The sequence below is a fragment of the Saccopteryx bilineata genome, chromosome 1, assembly GCF_036850765.1.
Source record: "Saccopteryx bilineata isolate mSacBil1 chromosome 1, mSacBil1_pri_phased_curated, whole genome shotgun sequence".
Lineage (NCBI taxonomy): Eukaryota > Metazoa > Chordata > Mammalia > Chiroptera > Emballonuridae > Saccopteryx > Saccopteryx bilineata.
This window is the reverse complement of record NC_089490.1, coordinates 162061039-162078839: the sequence shown is the minus strand read 5'-3', so window position 1 is coordinate 162078839 and position 17801 is coordinate 162061039. Positions and strand designations below refer to the sequence as shown.

The 17801-nt window shown below is 43.8% G+C and overlaps 1 protein-coding gene across 3 annotated transcripts; it reads right to left on the bottom strand.

Annotated features, from left to right (window-relative positions):
- Positions 1–673: 673 nt before the first annotated feature.
- Positions 674–17364, bottom strand: LOC136337550 (L-threonine 3-dehydrogenase, mitochondrial). 3 transcript variants are annotated; one of them, XM_066278883.1, is made up of 10 exons: positions 17223–17347; positions 16146–16250; positions 10938–11140; positions 9344–9386; positions 8233–8303; positions 7306–7455; positions 7035–7207; positions 5526–5616; positions 3540–3809; positions 674–2314 (listed from the first exon to the last, which is right to left on the bottom strand). In XM_066278883.1, exons 3-10 carry the CDS (start codon positions 11122–11124, stop codon positions 2175–2177), a joined length of 1125 nt encoding a protein of 374 aa, XP_066134980.1. In that variant the 5' UTR covers positions 11125–11140; positions 16146–16250; positions 17223–17347; the 3' UTR covers positions 674–2174. The 3 variants fall into 3 exon arrangements, with proteins under 3 accessions (XP_066134980.1, XP_066134988.1, XP_066134971.1); XM_066278891.1 differs by lacking the exon at positions 17223–17347 and adding an exon at positions 17027–17045; XM_066278874.1 differs by lacking the exon at positions 16146–16250 and having other exon boundaries at positions 17223–17364.
- Positions 17365–17801: the final 437 nt, after the last annotated feature.

Genomic DNA, 17801 nt, shown 5'->3' with positions numbered 1-17801 from the left:
AACTCACACTTTCCCCTTCTTCAGATCATTTCTAAATTAACCATGAAAACCATTTCTCCCAAGAAAGGAAATCTTTTTATAGTAAAATGTGGAGTCATCTCCTGGGATCCCAAAATGTGTACCAGATAGAAAGTGTTTAGATAGAAAGGGCAGCTCCAATTTTAGTCTTAATTAGAATGCAAGGATGTCAGTGAGTAAGAATCATCCTTATAATTCAGAGCTTTCATTGTTCCTTTATGCTCCTTTGAGGTTCTCCTGGAAGTGTACTTATAGACTCATAAAATCTATAGCCATTTCAGAACAAATCTCTCCAAAGGGCTCCAATTACAAGGTCACCCAAGGAACCTGGTGGAAATACTAGAAGGGTAGAGTCTAAGGGGAACAGTCACTCAAGGCAGTTGCTTCTTCCCTTCCCATGGAAAAAATCAATTTTTTCCTTTACGATACCTGGGAATAAATTAAGAGAGCTTAAGATTTGTTTTTCAAACTGCGAACACTAAGAAATAAGTGAGCTTCAAAATCCCATTATTTACACAAATATTCATAATAGCATATTCATAACAAACAAGTGCAAACAACTAAATGTCCCTCAATATTTGGACAAACAAATGTATGGACAAACAAAAAATGTGGTATATATCCATTCAATGGAATACTATTTAGCGATGAAATGAAATGCTGATACATGCTACAACATGGATGAACCTTAAAAACATTGTTAAATTTAAAAAGCCACTCACAAAAAAATCACATATTGTGTGGTTCCACTTACATGAAATGTCCAGAACAGGCAAATCTACAGACACTACAGCACAAGTATTAAATAATTCAAATATCTACAAGGTCTCCAGTTGAAAGTAAAATAGGTTTTTAAAATATTTTATTTATTGATTTTAGAAAAAGAGGGAGATAAACACTTATTTATGCATTCATTGCTGACTTGTAATGTGCCCTGACCAGTGATTAAACCCACAACCTTGAGCTACCTGGCCAAGGACAAAAGTTAAACAGGTTTTAAATCCAGTTATGCCTCAAAAAAAAAAATAATAATAATAATAATCACATCAACCTAGCAGTTAAAAATTCCAAATACACAGCATTGTCACTAACCATACAATATAAATGCCTTTTAATCCTCAACAGCTGTTGTCCAATATACACCTATGATTCATTTATGCAGTTTCACTTTCCAGTTATTTCACATGTAGCAGATCCTGAGGTAGCTGGAAAAAAGTAAATCTGTATATATTTATATAGTAATAGCTTCAGAGGGTTTAGAGTAGCTCTTCCGAAGCCTCAATCTAAGAGTATATACAAAAAGGCTTTGATAAGAAAGTTCTCTTTAGAAAATAGTGTTTGGAATTGGTCTAAACTAGTGGGCCAGAGCTGGATAAGCCAACCAGCAGCATTTTGAGATTCATATCCCCATTTATTGAGTCAACCTCAAGGGGTGACCCCAGAAACCTACATATTTAGACAAGCTTCTCTGGGGGGACAGACATTACCAGGTAAAGAATTATACTCTTGCTAATTACCTCTTAGCTCACTAACAGGAAGGCAACAAAAATAAGAGATGCTACCCTTCACTGGTTACATCATCTTTGCTATCCTTAAGTTTCTACAGATATACCTTCTTATAGAAAAATAAATGAGAATTGATAATTTTTAAAGTGTTAAAATCGTTTGAATATTATGAACATTGAATTAATAAATATACCAAAAAATATGTTTTATGTTTAGATATAAAAGAGTCTTTTTAAATTAGATCATCTTTGATAGTCTCTAAAATGTAATCTTTGGTCTCTACTCAAGAGAATAATAGAGGCTTAGAAATTATATTTAAATTGAATTTAATTATACACAAACGTCACATACAACCACCTTCCCAGAAATAGTCACTTCATCTTAATTAAGAAAATGGAAACTATTATGACTTAAGCCTTCATTCTGTGGTATGTGTTTGGACAGGTTTGGGCAAACAGCAAAGATTTAGAAGTCCTACCACCAAACCAACAGCATTTTGAAAATGTTCAAGATAACTTGATTCTCCATCCAGCAGTTCAATATGAGCTGTCACAATTTAGTCCAATTAGGCTTTCTGGATAATTTAGGTTCCTACGTGTCTATGACCTTGAGAGCTGTCCAGTATTCATGAAGTCTTCCTTCTGCATCCTTCAGTTAGCTCGGGCAACTCGACTATCAGAACCACGGAAGTTCAACATTGTCGTCACCAGCTCTGCCAGGTCAAAATCATGCTTCCATCCCCAGTCCTTTCGAGCATTGCTGTCATCAAAGTTCATTGGCCAACTATCCGCTAGGAAAAGATATGAAAGAGTAGCTTAAGTTTTTCAGGCTCCAGAGCTGCAAAAATATCTAGAAGTCTTTATACAAAGGTCTATCATACAAGGTACCGCAAAAGAAACTTCCTCTTTGAAACTATCCCTTTGAGTGGACCAGAGCAGCTACACTGCTCACAAATATTAGAGTATATTGCAAAATAAATATGAAGCGATAAAAAAAAAGCAGCATTTGCCTGGCCAGGCGGTGGCGCAGTGGATAGAGTATTGGACTGGGATGCCGAGGACCCAGATTCAAGACCCCGAGGTTGCCAGCTTGAGTGCGGGCTCATCTGGCTTGAGCAAAATAAAAAAATGCTCACCAGCCAGCTTAGACCCAAGGTGACTGGCTCAAGCAAGGGGTTACTCGATCTGCTGAAGGCCCACGGTCAAGGCACATATGAGAAAGCAATCAATGAACAACTAAAGTGTCGTAACGAAAGACTGATGATTGGTGCTTCTCATCTCTCTCCGTTCCTGTCAGTCTGTCCCTATCTATCCCTCTCTCTGACTCTCTCTCTCTCTTTCCTTGTAAAGAAAAAATTAAAAATAAATAAATAAATAAAGCAGCATTTGATATGTCACTTGCTATTCAATCAAGATAATTGAGTTTGCATCTCATTTGCATAATTGAACAACTTGTTTGCTTTTCTGAGGTCGTTTAATAATAATAAAAAAATCAAATGCTTCATCATCATATTCATTTTGAAATATCCCCTAATTTTTGTGAGCAGTATATTATGCACATACACAGTCACCCTCTTAGATCAGAGCAGATTGTATGTATTACACATCTACATTGGACACTGAGTTGTGGCACACTATTAAAATCTCACGCAAACTTCTAGGGTAGGAATATTATATTCAAAGGTGCTCAGGGCCACAGAGTGGCACAGTCACATCATTTGAAAACCCAGGGCTGCTATCATGCTATGTCTGCTTGTTTTATGTTGAAATTGTAAAATGGTGAAATGCTGACAAGCTGTTGATTTGGAATGAAACTACTCCACCCACTTTCGATATCATTTCCCCAAACTACAGCCTCTGTGGGCTTTGGCTCAACAGCAACTTCTCCAAAATATGTCAGGACCCTCAGGGAGGCTCCATGCTCTACTTATCCTCCACGGTTTATGTCCCCAAGGGACACACAGTGCAGAACGAAGCTTAGTTTTAGCATTAAGGGGTGTGCAATGATGTTCCAACCTATGGCCTGTCGAACAGAATCCACGTTGTACGTGATCTGAAATTCCGGTATGTGCTTGAGAACCTCCTGGGCCAGTTCCTCCGGGGAGAAGCTCATGGCATTGACGTTGTAGGTTCTCATGGAGAGGGACTCTGCGGGGGCCTCCATGACTTCCAGGGTGGCCCTGAGGCAGTCATCAATGTACATCATTGGGAGCCTCGTGCTGGGTTTCAGGTTGCACTCAAATTTGCCATTCTTCACGGCATCGTGGAAAATCTGGACTGCATAGTCTGAAAGAGAATCCTGTCTGTGGGTCTTCTTAGAATGAAATCACAAATGAGCCTCTTGAATTAAGGCAGTCATTCTCAAATCAAATATTAGTCTCAGAGCCACTTAATGCTCTTAAAAATGAGGACTCCCCCCCCAAAGAGGTTTCATTAATGTGAAGTCTATCAGTATTTCATATATCAATGCTATATCAGAAATTAACTGAGAAATTTTTTAAAATATTAAATTTTAAAATGACAAACCACAATATACATTCATAGGTATAACATTTTATATGAAAAAGAATGTATTTCCCAAACAAAAAAAAATTTAGTGAGAAGAACGGCATGTTTTGTGTTCTGAAAACCTCCTTCCTGTCTAGCTTGACAGAAGACAACTGAAGTCCCCCATCTGCGCCTGCATTCAGTTGCCACGTCATCGCACACCTTGCAGCCTCTGAAGAGCTCCACAGTGCACTTGTCAAGGAGACTGAAACAGGCGAACAATGTCTTAGTATTCATATGAAAATAGTTTTGACCTTATAGACCCCCTGAAAGGATCTCAAGGATGCCCAGGGCTTCCCAGTGCATATTGGGAGAAGCATCACACTAAGGTGAAAGCTTTTCAAAAGTAACAAAAACCAAAGCCTCTTTTAAAATCCCTAGAGTTTGTTGTAACTCTTATATTGCATCTCAGGACCCCTCGTAGGGGAAAGATTTCTATATAGGAGTTAGCAAATATGCATGCTTGTGTCCAAATTAGTAATAAGAACAATATAATGATTATGTTCCTTTTAAATATGCAATGCAGAGTCCATTTTAACAGAGTTGTCTATGGTAAGAAATGAAGCCTGGGCCCTGGTCAGTTGGCTCAGTGGTTGAGCGTCGGCCTGGCTGTGGATATCCCAGGTTCAATTCCCAGTAAGGGCACACAGAAAAACCCATCTGCTTCTCCATTCCTCCCCCTCTCACTTCTCTCTCTCTCTCTTCCCCTCCTGCAGCAAAGGCTCGATTAGAGCAGCAGTTCTCAACCTGTGGGTCGCGACCCCAGTGGGGGTCCAACGACCAAAACACCGGGGTTGCCTAAAGCCATTGGAAAATACATATTTATATGTATTATATGTATTTCCGATGGCTTTAGGCGACCCCGGTGTTTTGGTCGTTCGACCTTCGCCGGGGTTGCGACCCACAGGTTGAGAACCGCTGGATTAGAGCAAGTTGGCCCCTGGGCAAGATGGTACTGAGGATGGCACCATGGCCTCCGCCTCAGGCGCTAAAAAATGGCTCTGGTTACAACGGAGCAAGGGCCCCAGAGGGGCAGAGCATTGCCCCTAGTGGACTTGCCGGGTGGATCCTGGTCTGGGTGCATGTGGGAGTCTGTCTCTGCCTTCCCTCCTCTCACTAGATGAAAAAAAAAAAAGAAAAGAAGCCTGTATCCAAAGAGGCTATTTCTGACTTGGTGTCTTCCTGCACTGTAGGTAATAAAAATTTGTTCTCAAATATTATCTGTTTGATTCCAGCACTGTGCACCCACTGGCCAATCCTGAGCTGGATTTCCAATACCAGCTTAGCAAGGGTAAGTCAATAGGGTTTAGTGAGCTTCTCAGATCCCCTTTCTGGAGAGGATGCAGAAACTCCAGTCGGCGCACAGCTAAAAGGACAGCAGATCCATCACCACCATTCCCTATCTTACATTCCAGAAAGCTGATCTCACAGACAGAAGAAACAGAAAACATTTACCTGTTGTTCCTCCACCAGGTTGGGAATCAGCTGAAATGATGCCAGGATATCTCAGGCATCGGAAATCTAACCCATACCGGTAATGGTAATACTACAAAAAAGAAAACTTACTTTAAAAAGAATCTTTTAAATCAGAAAGAGCAATACAAAGAAATAACAACCTTTTCCTGAAATACCATCTCATGTGATTATATTAAAATTCTCCTTAAGGAAAAGAAGACTCTAGAATTTCTGAGACACTCATTTCTCTTTAATAAATAACCTAACCCTTCAGTTTTTAATCTTCAAAGAATCACCATTCTGGGGATACATCAACATAGTAAATAATAAACCAGCCCACAGTGGGAATTTCCAACCTTTTTTGGAAGGGGGTCCCTGCTCATTAGCCTACACAATTCTCCACAAGCAGGTCCCTGCAATGCAACATTGGAAAGAGGACCCCTCCTGCAGCCATAGTTCAATTGGTTCAAGCGCATCAGCCCCGGGCACTGAGGATAGCTCAGTGGATTCTCCACATCAGGCACTAAAAATAGTTCAGTTTTGAGCATGGCCCCAGATAGGAGTTGTCAGTGGATCCCTGTTGGGGCACATGCAGAAGTCTGTCTCTCTATCTCCCCTCCTCTCATTTGGAAAAGGTAAAAAAAGGAAAGAGGACAGGGGAGGACACTGAGTGACCAGAGAGCAATGACTGTGACATATCAGCTGCTGAAGGATTGAACACCAACTAAAATTTGCTATAGAATTATGAAGACAAAGAGTACAAAAAAAAAAAAAGGTGTTTAAAGTTTTCCATAATATAAACTTTTAAAGTTACAACCAATAACTACCAATAATGGGAGAAAAATGAAGCAAATAAAACAGGAAGCAGGCCCTGGTTGGTTGGCTCAGCAGTAGAGCGTCGGCCTGGCGTGCAGGGGACCCGGGTTCGATTCCCGGCCAGGGCACATAGGAGAAGCGCCCATTTGCTTCTCCACCACCACCCCCTCTTTCCTCTCTGTCTCTCTCTTCCCCTCCCGCAGCCAAGGCTCCATTGGAGCAAATATGGCCCGGGCGCTGGGGATGGCTCCTTGGCCACTGCCCCAGGCGCTAGAGTGGCTCTGGTCACGGCAGAGCAACACCCCGGAGGGGCAGAGCATCGCCCCCTGGTGGGCAGAGCGTCACCCCTGGTGGGCGTGCAGGGTGGATCCCGGTCGGGTGCATGCAGGAGTCTGTCTGACTGCCTCTCCCCGTTTCCAGCTTCAGAAAAATACAAAAAAACAAACAAAAAAAAAAAAACAGGAAGCAAACACCACTGGAGAGGCCTCTAGGAAGTATAGAATGATAACATATGGCTGAGGGCTGAGAAGTTTTTCTGGAGCCACCTGTACCTGCCGCTTGGCAAACAATCAGTTTATGAGCATTTCTGTGGGCTGGGATGGGGGAAGAAGTCCCACCAAGGATAATCAGTAGGTATTTGATGCAAAAGAATAGAAAAGGAAACACTGAGTCATATTGGCAAGCCATGCGTACTTCTCCCATGAGCTCTGCATGGACCTTGGACACCCCGTAGATCGTCCTGGGTCTCTGAGTGCAGAGATCGGGGGTTGGGTTCCGGGGAGAAGTAGGTCCGAAAGCTCCAATCGTGCTGGGCACAAACAATCTCAAATTGTGTTCCGTGGCAACATCCAGAATGTTGTGCAATCCTAAAGCCAACAGACAGGATCACAATCTGAAAAATCTCTTACTGAAGAACTGGAAAAATTGACAAACAGGTCATCTGGGGCAAGATTCAGAGACTTACCTGTGATATTTACGGCTCTTGCCAAGGATACATTTGCTTCTCCAACTGCACTGAGCAAAGCACTATAATGAACCAACCAGGTGATGCGGTGGTTTACCACAGTCTCTCGAAGATGTTTGTAATCCAAAATGTCAGAATAAATAAATGGGCCTATAAGGAACATGGTGAAACCACAAAGTGACAAAGTTTGGAGTCTGAAAAGTTAAAGGGCCCTCCCCCCCCCACCTTGTGAATTCTATTAGTACCAATTTGGTACCTGAACCATTTGGACACTATTCAGCATTTTTCTTATGCAAGAAACACCAATTACAACCACCTCTCAGTTGATAATAGCAAATGCTTATACAGGACTTAAGACTTGCAGGCACTGTTCTAAAGGCTTTCTATATATTTAGCTCTTCCACGGCCTTTGAGGCAGATACATTCTTTTTAAGTTTATTTTATTGATTTTAGAGAGAGAAGAAGGAAGAAAGAGAGTCAGACACAGAGATAGGGATTTCTCTGAGTGCAGAGATCTGTTCCTCTATGTGCCCTGATCCGGGATAGAACCAGCAACCTTTGTGCTTCAGGATGATGCTCTAACCAACCAAGCCATTCAGCCAGGGCTGAGGCAGATACATTTTACTAACAAGGAAATTGAGGCATAGAGTAGTTAAGAACATTCCAAGATCAAACAGAGAGTAAGTGGAAGAAATATGATCACAATCAGGCAGCTGGCTCCAGTCTGCACTGTTAACACACCAACCCTACACACAAAGTTGCGTATTTTTAAAGGGAGAGAGAAATGAGTTTAAAAACAAAACAAAACATCATGATGTAGAACAGCCTGGTTAAGAGCTGTTGTTCACACTGACTCCGTGAGCTGCTCCTCTAATTGCACATTGGAAATTAAAGATAAAAACAGAAGCAAGGCTAATGATCTCTTACCACTATGGAACACGTGATCAGAGGGTTTCCTTATGTCAGACAAAATCACACTGTCCTTCCCAAATCGCTTCCTGAAGAGAAAATCAATGCACATGACTCGGTACACCTACAGTATAATTGGTTATAGGAAAATAATCTTTCAAATAGGAAATGGTAATTTCCTGTCAGCCTCTAAATCCTTTTTTTTTTTTTTTTTTTTTGCATTTTTCCAAAGCTGGAAACGGGGAGGCAGTCAGACTCCCGCATGCGCCCGAACCGGAATCCACCCGGCATGCCCACCAGGGGGCGATACTCTGCCCATCTGGGGCGTCGCTCTGTTGCATCCAGAGCCATTCTAGCGCCTGAGGCAGAGGCCACACAGCCATCCTCAGCACCTGGGCAAACTTTGCTCCAATGGAGCCTTGGCTGTGGGAGGGGAAGGGAGAGACAGAGAAGAAGGAGAGGGGGAGGGGTGGAGAAGCAGATGGGCGCTTCTCCTGTGTGCCCTGGCCGGGAATCGAACCCAGGACTCCTGCACGCCAGGCCGACGCTCTACCACTGAGCCAACCAGCCAGGGCCAAATCCTTTTTTCATGTCTTTTCTCCCTCTCCTTCCCAACCCCACACACCTTCCGTTCCGACCACACACAAGCCTCCCTCCACCTTTTCACGACCCCGTCTTCTGTCCCTACTCTCATCCCATTATCCTCCTTATACGTCTACACTGTACCCCCCAATTTTTACCTCTCCTTCCTCATCTCTTCTGGCTCTTAACCTTTCAACCCACTCTCTCCAAATCCCATGCTATTCCTTGTCAGTTTCTATACACACTTTCCTCTGCTCCCAAACATCTAAAGATCAAGTGACTCATTTGGAGTTACGTGTCTTACTCCGTCTATTGAGAAGAGAGGGGGCAAAGGACAAGTGTGGGAGACGCTGAGTCAGAGATCTGTCACAGTGTCTATGCTATTAAGAGGCAACATGAAATGTCCTCTCAACAGCCCCTTTAGATACGGCATCTTAAAAATAGTTAGGGGCAAGAGAAGAGAGTCTTAAATGGTTAAATGGTGCCAAAGACAAACTTGCCATACTGAAGAACTCAGATTTTAAATTTAAACTTTCAGGGCTCTTACCTCAAAAAGTTAGCAAGCCCCACTCCAAGCTGGCCAAGACCCCCTAGACAAAGGGGAAAGAAAAGTAAAACTTTAATCCAAACCTACCCAATGTCATTATTCCCAGAATGTAATTATGGAATACTATATTTATAATCTTAGCTAATTAGGTAAAGCCCCAGGCTGGCCTGATAGAATTGAATTACCTCCTCCAAGCAAGGACAGAAATCAATACAGGTAATACTAGTTTCAGAGACTAAGTTCTCTCCAGCACAAAGTGGCTGAAGGGAAGAAAGCATAGGAGGAGAAAAATCACAAGAGAGCCGGACAAACTCCTAGCTCCGGGGGCCAGGAATTCACTCCTAGCCTTGCCCTCATTATTCACTGGGCTCTGAAGCTTGTCTGCTACAGGTGCCAAAATACTCAAAGATAAATATCATAGTCCGTTCTGGGAGGGGCGGGGGGGTTTCCAGAACCACATCCTCATTCAGAACTGGAGATGTGAAAGATGTGAAAGGAGAAAGTGGGGGACAAATGTAGAAGTCATCTGAAAAAAAGGGCCGATAACTGAATCAATAAGGAGGCACTAAAATCGATAAAATGGCATTAAAAACGCCACTGATAGATATGAGAGAGCTGGGAGGCTCAGGACACTGTTGGAGACACCAAAAATTTCATTTGGCAGAAATGAATGCGGCAGGAAGATACAGAAAGTGGGATTTCTTGTAAGCACGGGTTAACATGGGACTAAACCAGGCCCACTGGTGGCCACATGGGCCCTGGAAGATGCTTCGTTAGCGGAGGAATGCAGGACTAAAACAGAGACAACAAGCTGGGCAATTCAGAGAGAAAAGTGCTGAGGGGACCGGACTACACTTGAAACCCATTCAAAACGGGCAAAGAGGAGGCAGTGAAAGACAGACACACTCTCTCTCTCTCTCTCTCTCTCTCTCTCTCAGGAATGTAATAAGGATCATGACCAAAAGCCAAGGGAAGAAACCCTGGCAAGAAGGAAAGAAAGCATGCCGATCAAATCAGAGGTGGGCTTGGATTGGCTGGAAGTACATGGGAGTGAGGTTTGGCGTGAGGCAGGTACAGAATCAGGTGTTGGGTGTACAAGAGGTAAGGAGGACCAGGCAGCAAGTCTGCTGACACTGTGATCTCTGGCAACGTGAGACGATGAGGGCGAGCTCCTCCCGGCAGGCCCTGTCTTATCTTCTCCATCTCCAACACGCAAAAGTGCAGCAACTACTTGGGATGAATGGCACCGAATTTAGGTTGAGGAGTTTGGCCAAGGAAAGATGCTCTTGATTCCAGAAGCCGTGCTCTCGCCCCTGCACACTCCCTCTGCATGAGCCTTCGCTCCTGAGCCAATCCTAAGAAGGCAGCGGAACTGAATTCCATGGCAGCTTTTGGGGGGGGGGGGGGACCAGGGAAACCAAGAGCTGGTCACAGTGATGTAATAAAGATTCGAGACTTGCAATATTCTGGAGGAAGCCAAGAGTGGAAAAGGTAGCTTCTGATGAATGTTAGTTGATAGCCATGTCAGACATTCCAAAAACAAATACACCAAAGCTGCACAGAAAGAAAAAAGTAATCCAGCCACAAACTCAACCTGTAATTAAGACACGTGGCCGGTCTGCTTCAGAGAAGGAGGCAGAGTGGAAGTTGGCATGTGCTGGGATTTGCCAAGGGGCGCTGCCCGGGAACCGGCCGGGCAGGGCAGCTGTCCCACAGACACAGACGAGGCTCTGCACCATCTGGCCTGCGACTCGCCTCAGCATCGTCCCAACGACTGGCATTTTCTCTTCAAATACCCTGTAAGGAAAGGAGCAGAGCTCATTACGTAACGCTTATTCTCACAAATCCTCATAACATAAAGTCCTGAAGTAATATTAACACGAAGATTTTCAGCTCCCGAGCAAGGCCGTGTTTTATATTCATGAACTGAATGAAAGAGACTGCTGAGTGTGCCAATCCAGAGGCTACTGGGAGCAGGGCCCTGTGGAAAGGGGATACACCACTCCTCATGCAAAGCGCAGGCACACAAAGGCTGGAGATTTAGAACTGGAATTACACAACACTGACATCAACTGGGCTCTAATATCAGCATGCATGTTACTATATCTAGAGTCATTCCTAGCAGAAAACACCAAGTCAATAAATTCTGGAGAAGGATTTAACTCTTAACAACTGTAACTGTTATATTACCCTGTCCTTGTACCCTCGGAGAGTACAAACAGGTCCTGTGACACTCAGATGTTCCCTTTAGAATGAACCAGACTAGAAAAGCACATGGTTAGGAGAAAAAGGCCCCCAGCAATATTTAGTAAGATGTGACTAATTTTTTTTGAATGCCATCCCTTTAGAAGGGATCATTCAGAAAAAACAATTTCTCCTTTCTGCCCAGATCATATATAGTATATATATTTCACGTCAATCTGGCTTTAGCGCTGACTGACCATGAAATCAGTTCTAGCCTCAAGAGGTCAAGGTGGTTCAACCACATGTGGACTGAGACTAGACAATGTGTGCAGGGCTTTCACTTCTCCCTTTCCATCCCTAATGACCTAATGACCAGGCAAGCATGTCACAAGAGTAAATCAGAGCCACACAGCTTGCTCTGCTGGTTCTAACACAAACTTCCCACCCTCCATGGCCTACACCTCTGTCAGTTGTAAGACATTCAACAGAACTGGCAGATGAACCTTCAGAGCCAATTCTGGTGCCCCACTCCTTTCAAAGAGCTAACCCTTGCCTGACTAGGTGGTGGTGCAGTGGATAGAGCGTCGGACTGGGATGCGGAGGACCCAGGTTCGAGACCCCGAGGTCGCCAGCTTGAGCATGGGCTCATCTGGTTTGAGCAAAGCTCACCAGCTTGGACCCAAGGTCGCTGGCTTGAGCAAGGGGTTACTCGGTCTGCTGAAGGCCCACGGTCAAGGCACATACGAGAAAGCAATCAATGAACATCTAAGGTGTCGCAACGCAAAACTGATGACTGATGCTTCTCATCTCTCTCTGTTCTTGTCTGTCTATCCCTATCTATCCCTCTCTCTGACTCTCTCTCTCTGTCTCTGTAAAAAAAAAAAAGAGCTAACCCAGATCTAACCATCTTGTATGGTATATATGAAAGGAGAAAAGGTAACTACAGTTGAAGACATTTCCTGTTTAAGATCTGACTTTAGCCTATTGCCATACTCAATTCAGTGCCTTGAACCGATAACAGTAATTAATACTAAATACCAGAGCTAGCAGCTTTCTTGTCATCCCTAAACTCCAGAAGATAGAAAACGAAAAGGAAATATAATCTTCTGAAAATGTATTCCAATGATCCAGGTATGAATAACCATAGTTTGTCTGTCATTCTTTGAACTAAAAAATGGGAGGGGGGGGAGTGGTCAATTTAGATCACAACCTAATCACAAACGCTTTACCTCAAGACAGCCATTGTACTCCACATGGAACAAGTGCCTCATTCACCACAGGGATGCTAGAAGGGTATGTCCTTGGAGGTCAAGATTTAATAAAATTCATCATTTATTCTGTATTATAAAGAGTATTCTTAAGTAAAGCTGGCAAAGTTCTGTTTAACTCCCTCCCACCTCCCTGGGACATGACAACAGTGTGGTGATTACCAACTCAACATAGTTTATTCCAGAATAAACCCTGAAATTCAAAAATTACTCTACAATGAATACTTTGACCTGACTTGTGTTTGCTGCCCAGCATTCACTAAAAAGATGATTGTTTTGTTGTTTTGATTTGTAAGGCAAAAATACACTTCTGTTAAAATACTAACTCAGTCTTCATGTTCATATTTTTTAATGTGACAAGTTTCTGCATTATTAAAAAGGGGCAGTGAGATGCTTTTTCATCCAAACAAAGCTTTATTGTGTGTTTCTTCAGCTGCTGCAATTTGATAACTTATTCTGTTAGATGCTCCAATAGCTTTCTTTTTCATTTCTAGTTTGGAAAGCTGCAATAAATAATCTTTGGCTTTTAAAGAGCTTGTCATATCTATATTTAAGCCATTCAATTTGTTTTTCTTTAAATGACTCTGAATGGACGGTCTCAATGTTAATGTCAACACAAGTTATTCTAAAAGGTTCTATAGCCCAAGTTTCACAAGGAAAAATTCTAACATCCATCAAACTGAGGAAAGCATTCATATTTTTCCTTATTTAGTTTTGCTCATTTCTTTGTTTAAATTCCTCCCTCCCGTGAGTCAGGGCACTCTGATGTGTCATTTCTCTTTTCATTTTTTCCTAGCATTTATAGATGTGTATGGGATAGCTTTGAGTAGAAAAATTATTCTTCTAATATCCTCCTTTTAAGTCAATAATTATGTTTAAATATAAAATCTATAAATTAATAAATATTGAAAGAATTATTACACCATTTGAAAATTCAGTAGTTTTTTTTTAAATCAAGACTACAAAGTGCACTTTCTATTCTTTTTCCATACAGACACCAGGAAAACTTAGGAATTTCAAAGTAACAACTTCTTTAAAAAAATGGGGTCAGAGATGACAGCAGGTATAATTGAAGGTAGCTTAGTAAGTGCCCAGTAGAAGTGCTAAGAAGAAACCGAGTTCATCTCTGAAAACGCACATATCTGTACTCTGAGCCTACTACTACCCTTAGAAGATTAAAAGCACACTACACAAGCACACGCTTCATAGCCTTCAGGGGAAAAGCTCGTCACAAGTTATGCAGCCTTTGGAAAATGCCACTCTACACTTGTGAGAGAAAGAATGAAAAAGGAAAATGGCATCTTATTATTTTAAAAATAGTTTTGACCTCACAGACCTATGCAAGGTCTTAGAGAACCTTGGACCACACTTTGAGAACTGTTCTCAAGTAACACTTGCTTTGCCAAGCTAGTTATTAAATTTATAGAGGGAAACTATCAAAGAAGATTCAGTCCCTCCTTAAAGACCAGATGACAGACCACGGACATTCTCTCCCAAACACCTGATTTACTTCAACTGCAAAGGGATGGAAAAGGGCAACACAGTCTGCTCCAGAAATAAGCGAACATATCCCTAACCAGGCCTCTCCCAGGTGGTAATTATACAACTTCTCCCATCTCCTGGCTTATGTCCTCCTCCGTATTAACCACAGCAGAACTCTAAGACAGTAGTGACATCACTAATAGGGTGAAGTTGATATAGACTCAGAGCTCAACTGGCTGGAACTGTTAGGATGTGGGGGGTGGCGGTGAAGGCATCATGAGGACAATACCGAGGTCTATAACTTATGCTACAGTAAGGATGGGCTACACGAAGGAGTATGAATGAGTTTGGTTTTAGACGTGTTGGTTTCAGGTGCCAGGAGACAACATGGCCACCTCTTTTTAAAGCTATGAGCTCTGATGAGCCGTTCTTATCAGTGCCTGGTGCATGTCAGTATTCACCAAACACTATGTCAAACAGGCAGATGGGAAGGAGAAAAGGAATGTCAAGGGTCTGTCCACAACACAGAAAATAGAAAGTCTCTATTCTCAGAAAACATTACTTCAGTTTGGGGGGGAGGGGCTTACTTTAATTGTGATTGCTCTGAAGATAGATAATTGTTCCAGGAACAATAAAAAAGCTCCAATTTGAAATATTAAAGACCAAGAAAATAGGCCTTTTCCCTCAGGATGTACCATTACTTTCCTTTAATGAGCTTTCTGTCCTGTGATCATCCCAAATTTCTAGCTTTAAACCATTCTTAGTCATACAGGTAGTAAATAAGGGTGATTTAAGTAATGTTTCCAGCACATTAAGCATGAAGCTAAAAGTATCCAGCCCCTGATAAATGAATGGATAAAGAAAATATACTATATACATGCAACGGACTATTATTCAGCCTTGAAAAAAGAGATTCTGTCACATGCCACAACATGGATGAACCTTGAGGACATAAATAACACTAAGTGAAATAAGTCAGTCAGAAAATGCCAAATACTGTATATTCCACTCATGAATTATGGGTCACTTAAAGTAGTCAAAAACCATAGAAACAGGAAGTAGAGTGGGTGGAGAGAAAGCCAAAGGCGGGAGAAGGGGATCTCAATGTTTAACTAAATGGCACAGTTTCCGTTTTGCCAGATGAAAAAGTTCTTGAGATCTGCTGCATAACAATGTGAACATACGATTATTGAACTGTATACTTATAAATGTTAACATGGTAAATTTTGTTATGTGATTGAAACAAATTTGAAATAAAATTTAAATTAGGGGTCTATACATATATTGCTGAGAAGCTAGAAAATTCACCTAATGAAGATCAGTGCTATCCCCAGAGACTTTACAGTTCAATTTGGTGCCTACCAGACCCCAGTTTTGTCCAAACAACTACACCCTTGTCCCACTGAACCCTCAATCAGTTCTTTTTTCTCCACTTTATAAACCCATTGAACCTACTGTTCTCCCACTACCTTTATCTTTTCTGCCAGTCTCAGAGGATACCAGGAATGGTCGGCTGCTCCAAACTCTAATCCTTTCACCTCAAAGTGAGGTTTCCTGCTCTGCACTCACTGAAACTGCTTTCACAAAAGATCAGCTATTGCCTAATTGACAAAAGCTTGCCGGCCCCACTGCCCTCTCTCACTTCTAAAGGGCATTGCTGTCCTGGATCGCCTTCATTTCCCCTGAGTTCTCCTACCTCTCATTCTGCTTTAAGGACCAAAATGCTTTTTTATAAAAACACATTTGCAAGGCAATCTCAGCTTTAAACCTTCTACTTCATTAAATAATAAAACATGTGTCCTCTTAATACATAGTAATGACCCAAGAGAATATCAGGCACCTTATAACTACCCAGGGTTGACAAATACCTGCTTTCCTGAACTCTTATTTAACCTTCACAGTAATCCTGAAGCTAGGATCGTTTCTCCACTTCACAGGATGAATTGACCCGCCCAAAGTCAAGAAGATACGAACTATCAAGAGAAGAGGGGGAGGAAACCGGTTCGTTGAGTTTCAAACCCTCTTTCCACCACTCCCACTCTACTCCCTCAAGAGAACAGACGCGATCAGGTACCTAAGAGAAAAAACAAACGGGAAACCCTCGGCTGGTTGCGTAGGGGGCATCTTCCCCTCCACCCTCCGTTCGGTCCAGCGCGGGTTCTCCTCCTTCTCCAGGAGGAGAGGGCCTGTGGGGTTCACGGCCAGGCACTGCACCCCCCTGCTGTGTGAGCCTGCGTTCACTACCTTGCTAAACCTCAAGTTTTTCCATCTTTGGAAAGGGGACAATGATAGGACCACCAAATTCGATTATTGAAAGAATTTAATAAAATCAATCTATGAAAAACATTTAGCAAACTGCACAATGTGAAGACTCCATTACGAGTTGGTAATGTCTGGACTTACACGGTGGTGATGATCTGAAAAAATCCCAGAGCTCTAAGCGTGAACTACAGAGGTTCTCAGAAAGAGCGGGCGACAGGAGGGAACCCAAGAAGACGCGGGGACTTGGACCGCACACGGGTCTCTAGCCTCAGCATGACTCTCTAAGGAAGGGGTATGGGATCCCACTCTTCAAGGGGGGGATGACTAGATAAACGGGTTTTATGAAAACAGCCGCGCCGACCCCTATTCGCTGGCGGGGGCGCGGGGAGTGGAAGGGGGAGAAAGGACGCCAAAAAGTAGAAGGGACAGGGCATCGCGCCCTGCGGACCCCAGCAGAGCCCCGACGGTCCCCAGCCCCGACACTCACATCCCTCCCAGCTCTGCGGAGACTGCTGGGGACCCGCGCTCACGCCCAGGAGCACATAGTATGTTGCGCCGCGCCTGGGTCACACCGAACCGGCCAGCCGTGGCTGAGGACCCCGAGACGTAGGCCTCCGCTCCCAAAGAGGGCTCAGCTCCACAGGAGAGCAATCGGGAAAACCTCTGGCCACCTCCGCACTGACCTTTCGATGGAGTCACCCAGAGATGCTGCCCTGCGGCACGCGACCTGGAGCCCCACGAAAGCTAGGGCACCACGTGGCAAGTACCCGAAGCGCCGCGCGCAGAAACCCCATTCGGAGACCGACGCGCCGCACGTTTATCCTCTCGGCGCCCAAAGCCGTCCCCCTACTCCCCTGACGCACCAATCCCCTTCTACGGCCAGGGCCGCCCAGGCGTCGGCGCCAGGTCACCTGGGGGTGGGGCTTGGCGAGGGGAAGCGCGCCTCTTGATACTGGTAACCCTCTCCCTGAGGATCTCCGCGGATTCCTGGCCGCGCGCACCCCTGCCCTCGCTGGCCTCTGCCTGAGACCCACCAAGTGGAGAATTCAGGGACCGCGAGGGGTGCAGTAGAGTCCCGCGCGCAGCGTCTCCCGCACTGGCGCTGCCAGCCTGTCCATCTTCGCATGGGCACCGTCAGGGTGGGAGCAGCTTTGAAAGGGCCTCCCCTAAACGGGAACCCCCCCGAGACCCCGCTGGTGTTGGCACTTAGTGTCTCCGTAGTGGACGTGGAAGGACGCGGACGCAGAAGAGAAAGCCGGAGA

What these genes read in the sequence shown, in the direction of transcription:
- LOC136337550 (XM_066278874.1), bottom strand. Translation starts at nt 11,124, where the DNA reads ATGCCAGTCGTTGGGACGATGCTGAGGCGAGTCGCAGGCCAGATGGTG. An exon ending in GCCACGTGTCTTAATTACAG is followed by an intron (nt 9,387 to 10,937) that starts GTTGAGTTTGTG and finishes CCCTTTGTCTAG; the next exon opens with GGGGTCTTGGCCAGCTTGGA. An exon ending in ACCTGGTGGAGGAACAACAG is followed by an intron (nt 3,810 to 5,525) that starts GTAAATGTTTTC and finishes ATTCTCTTTCAG; the next exon opens with ACTATGCAGTCCAGATTTTC.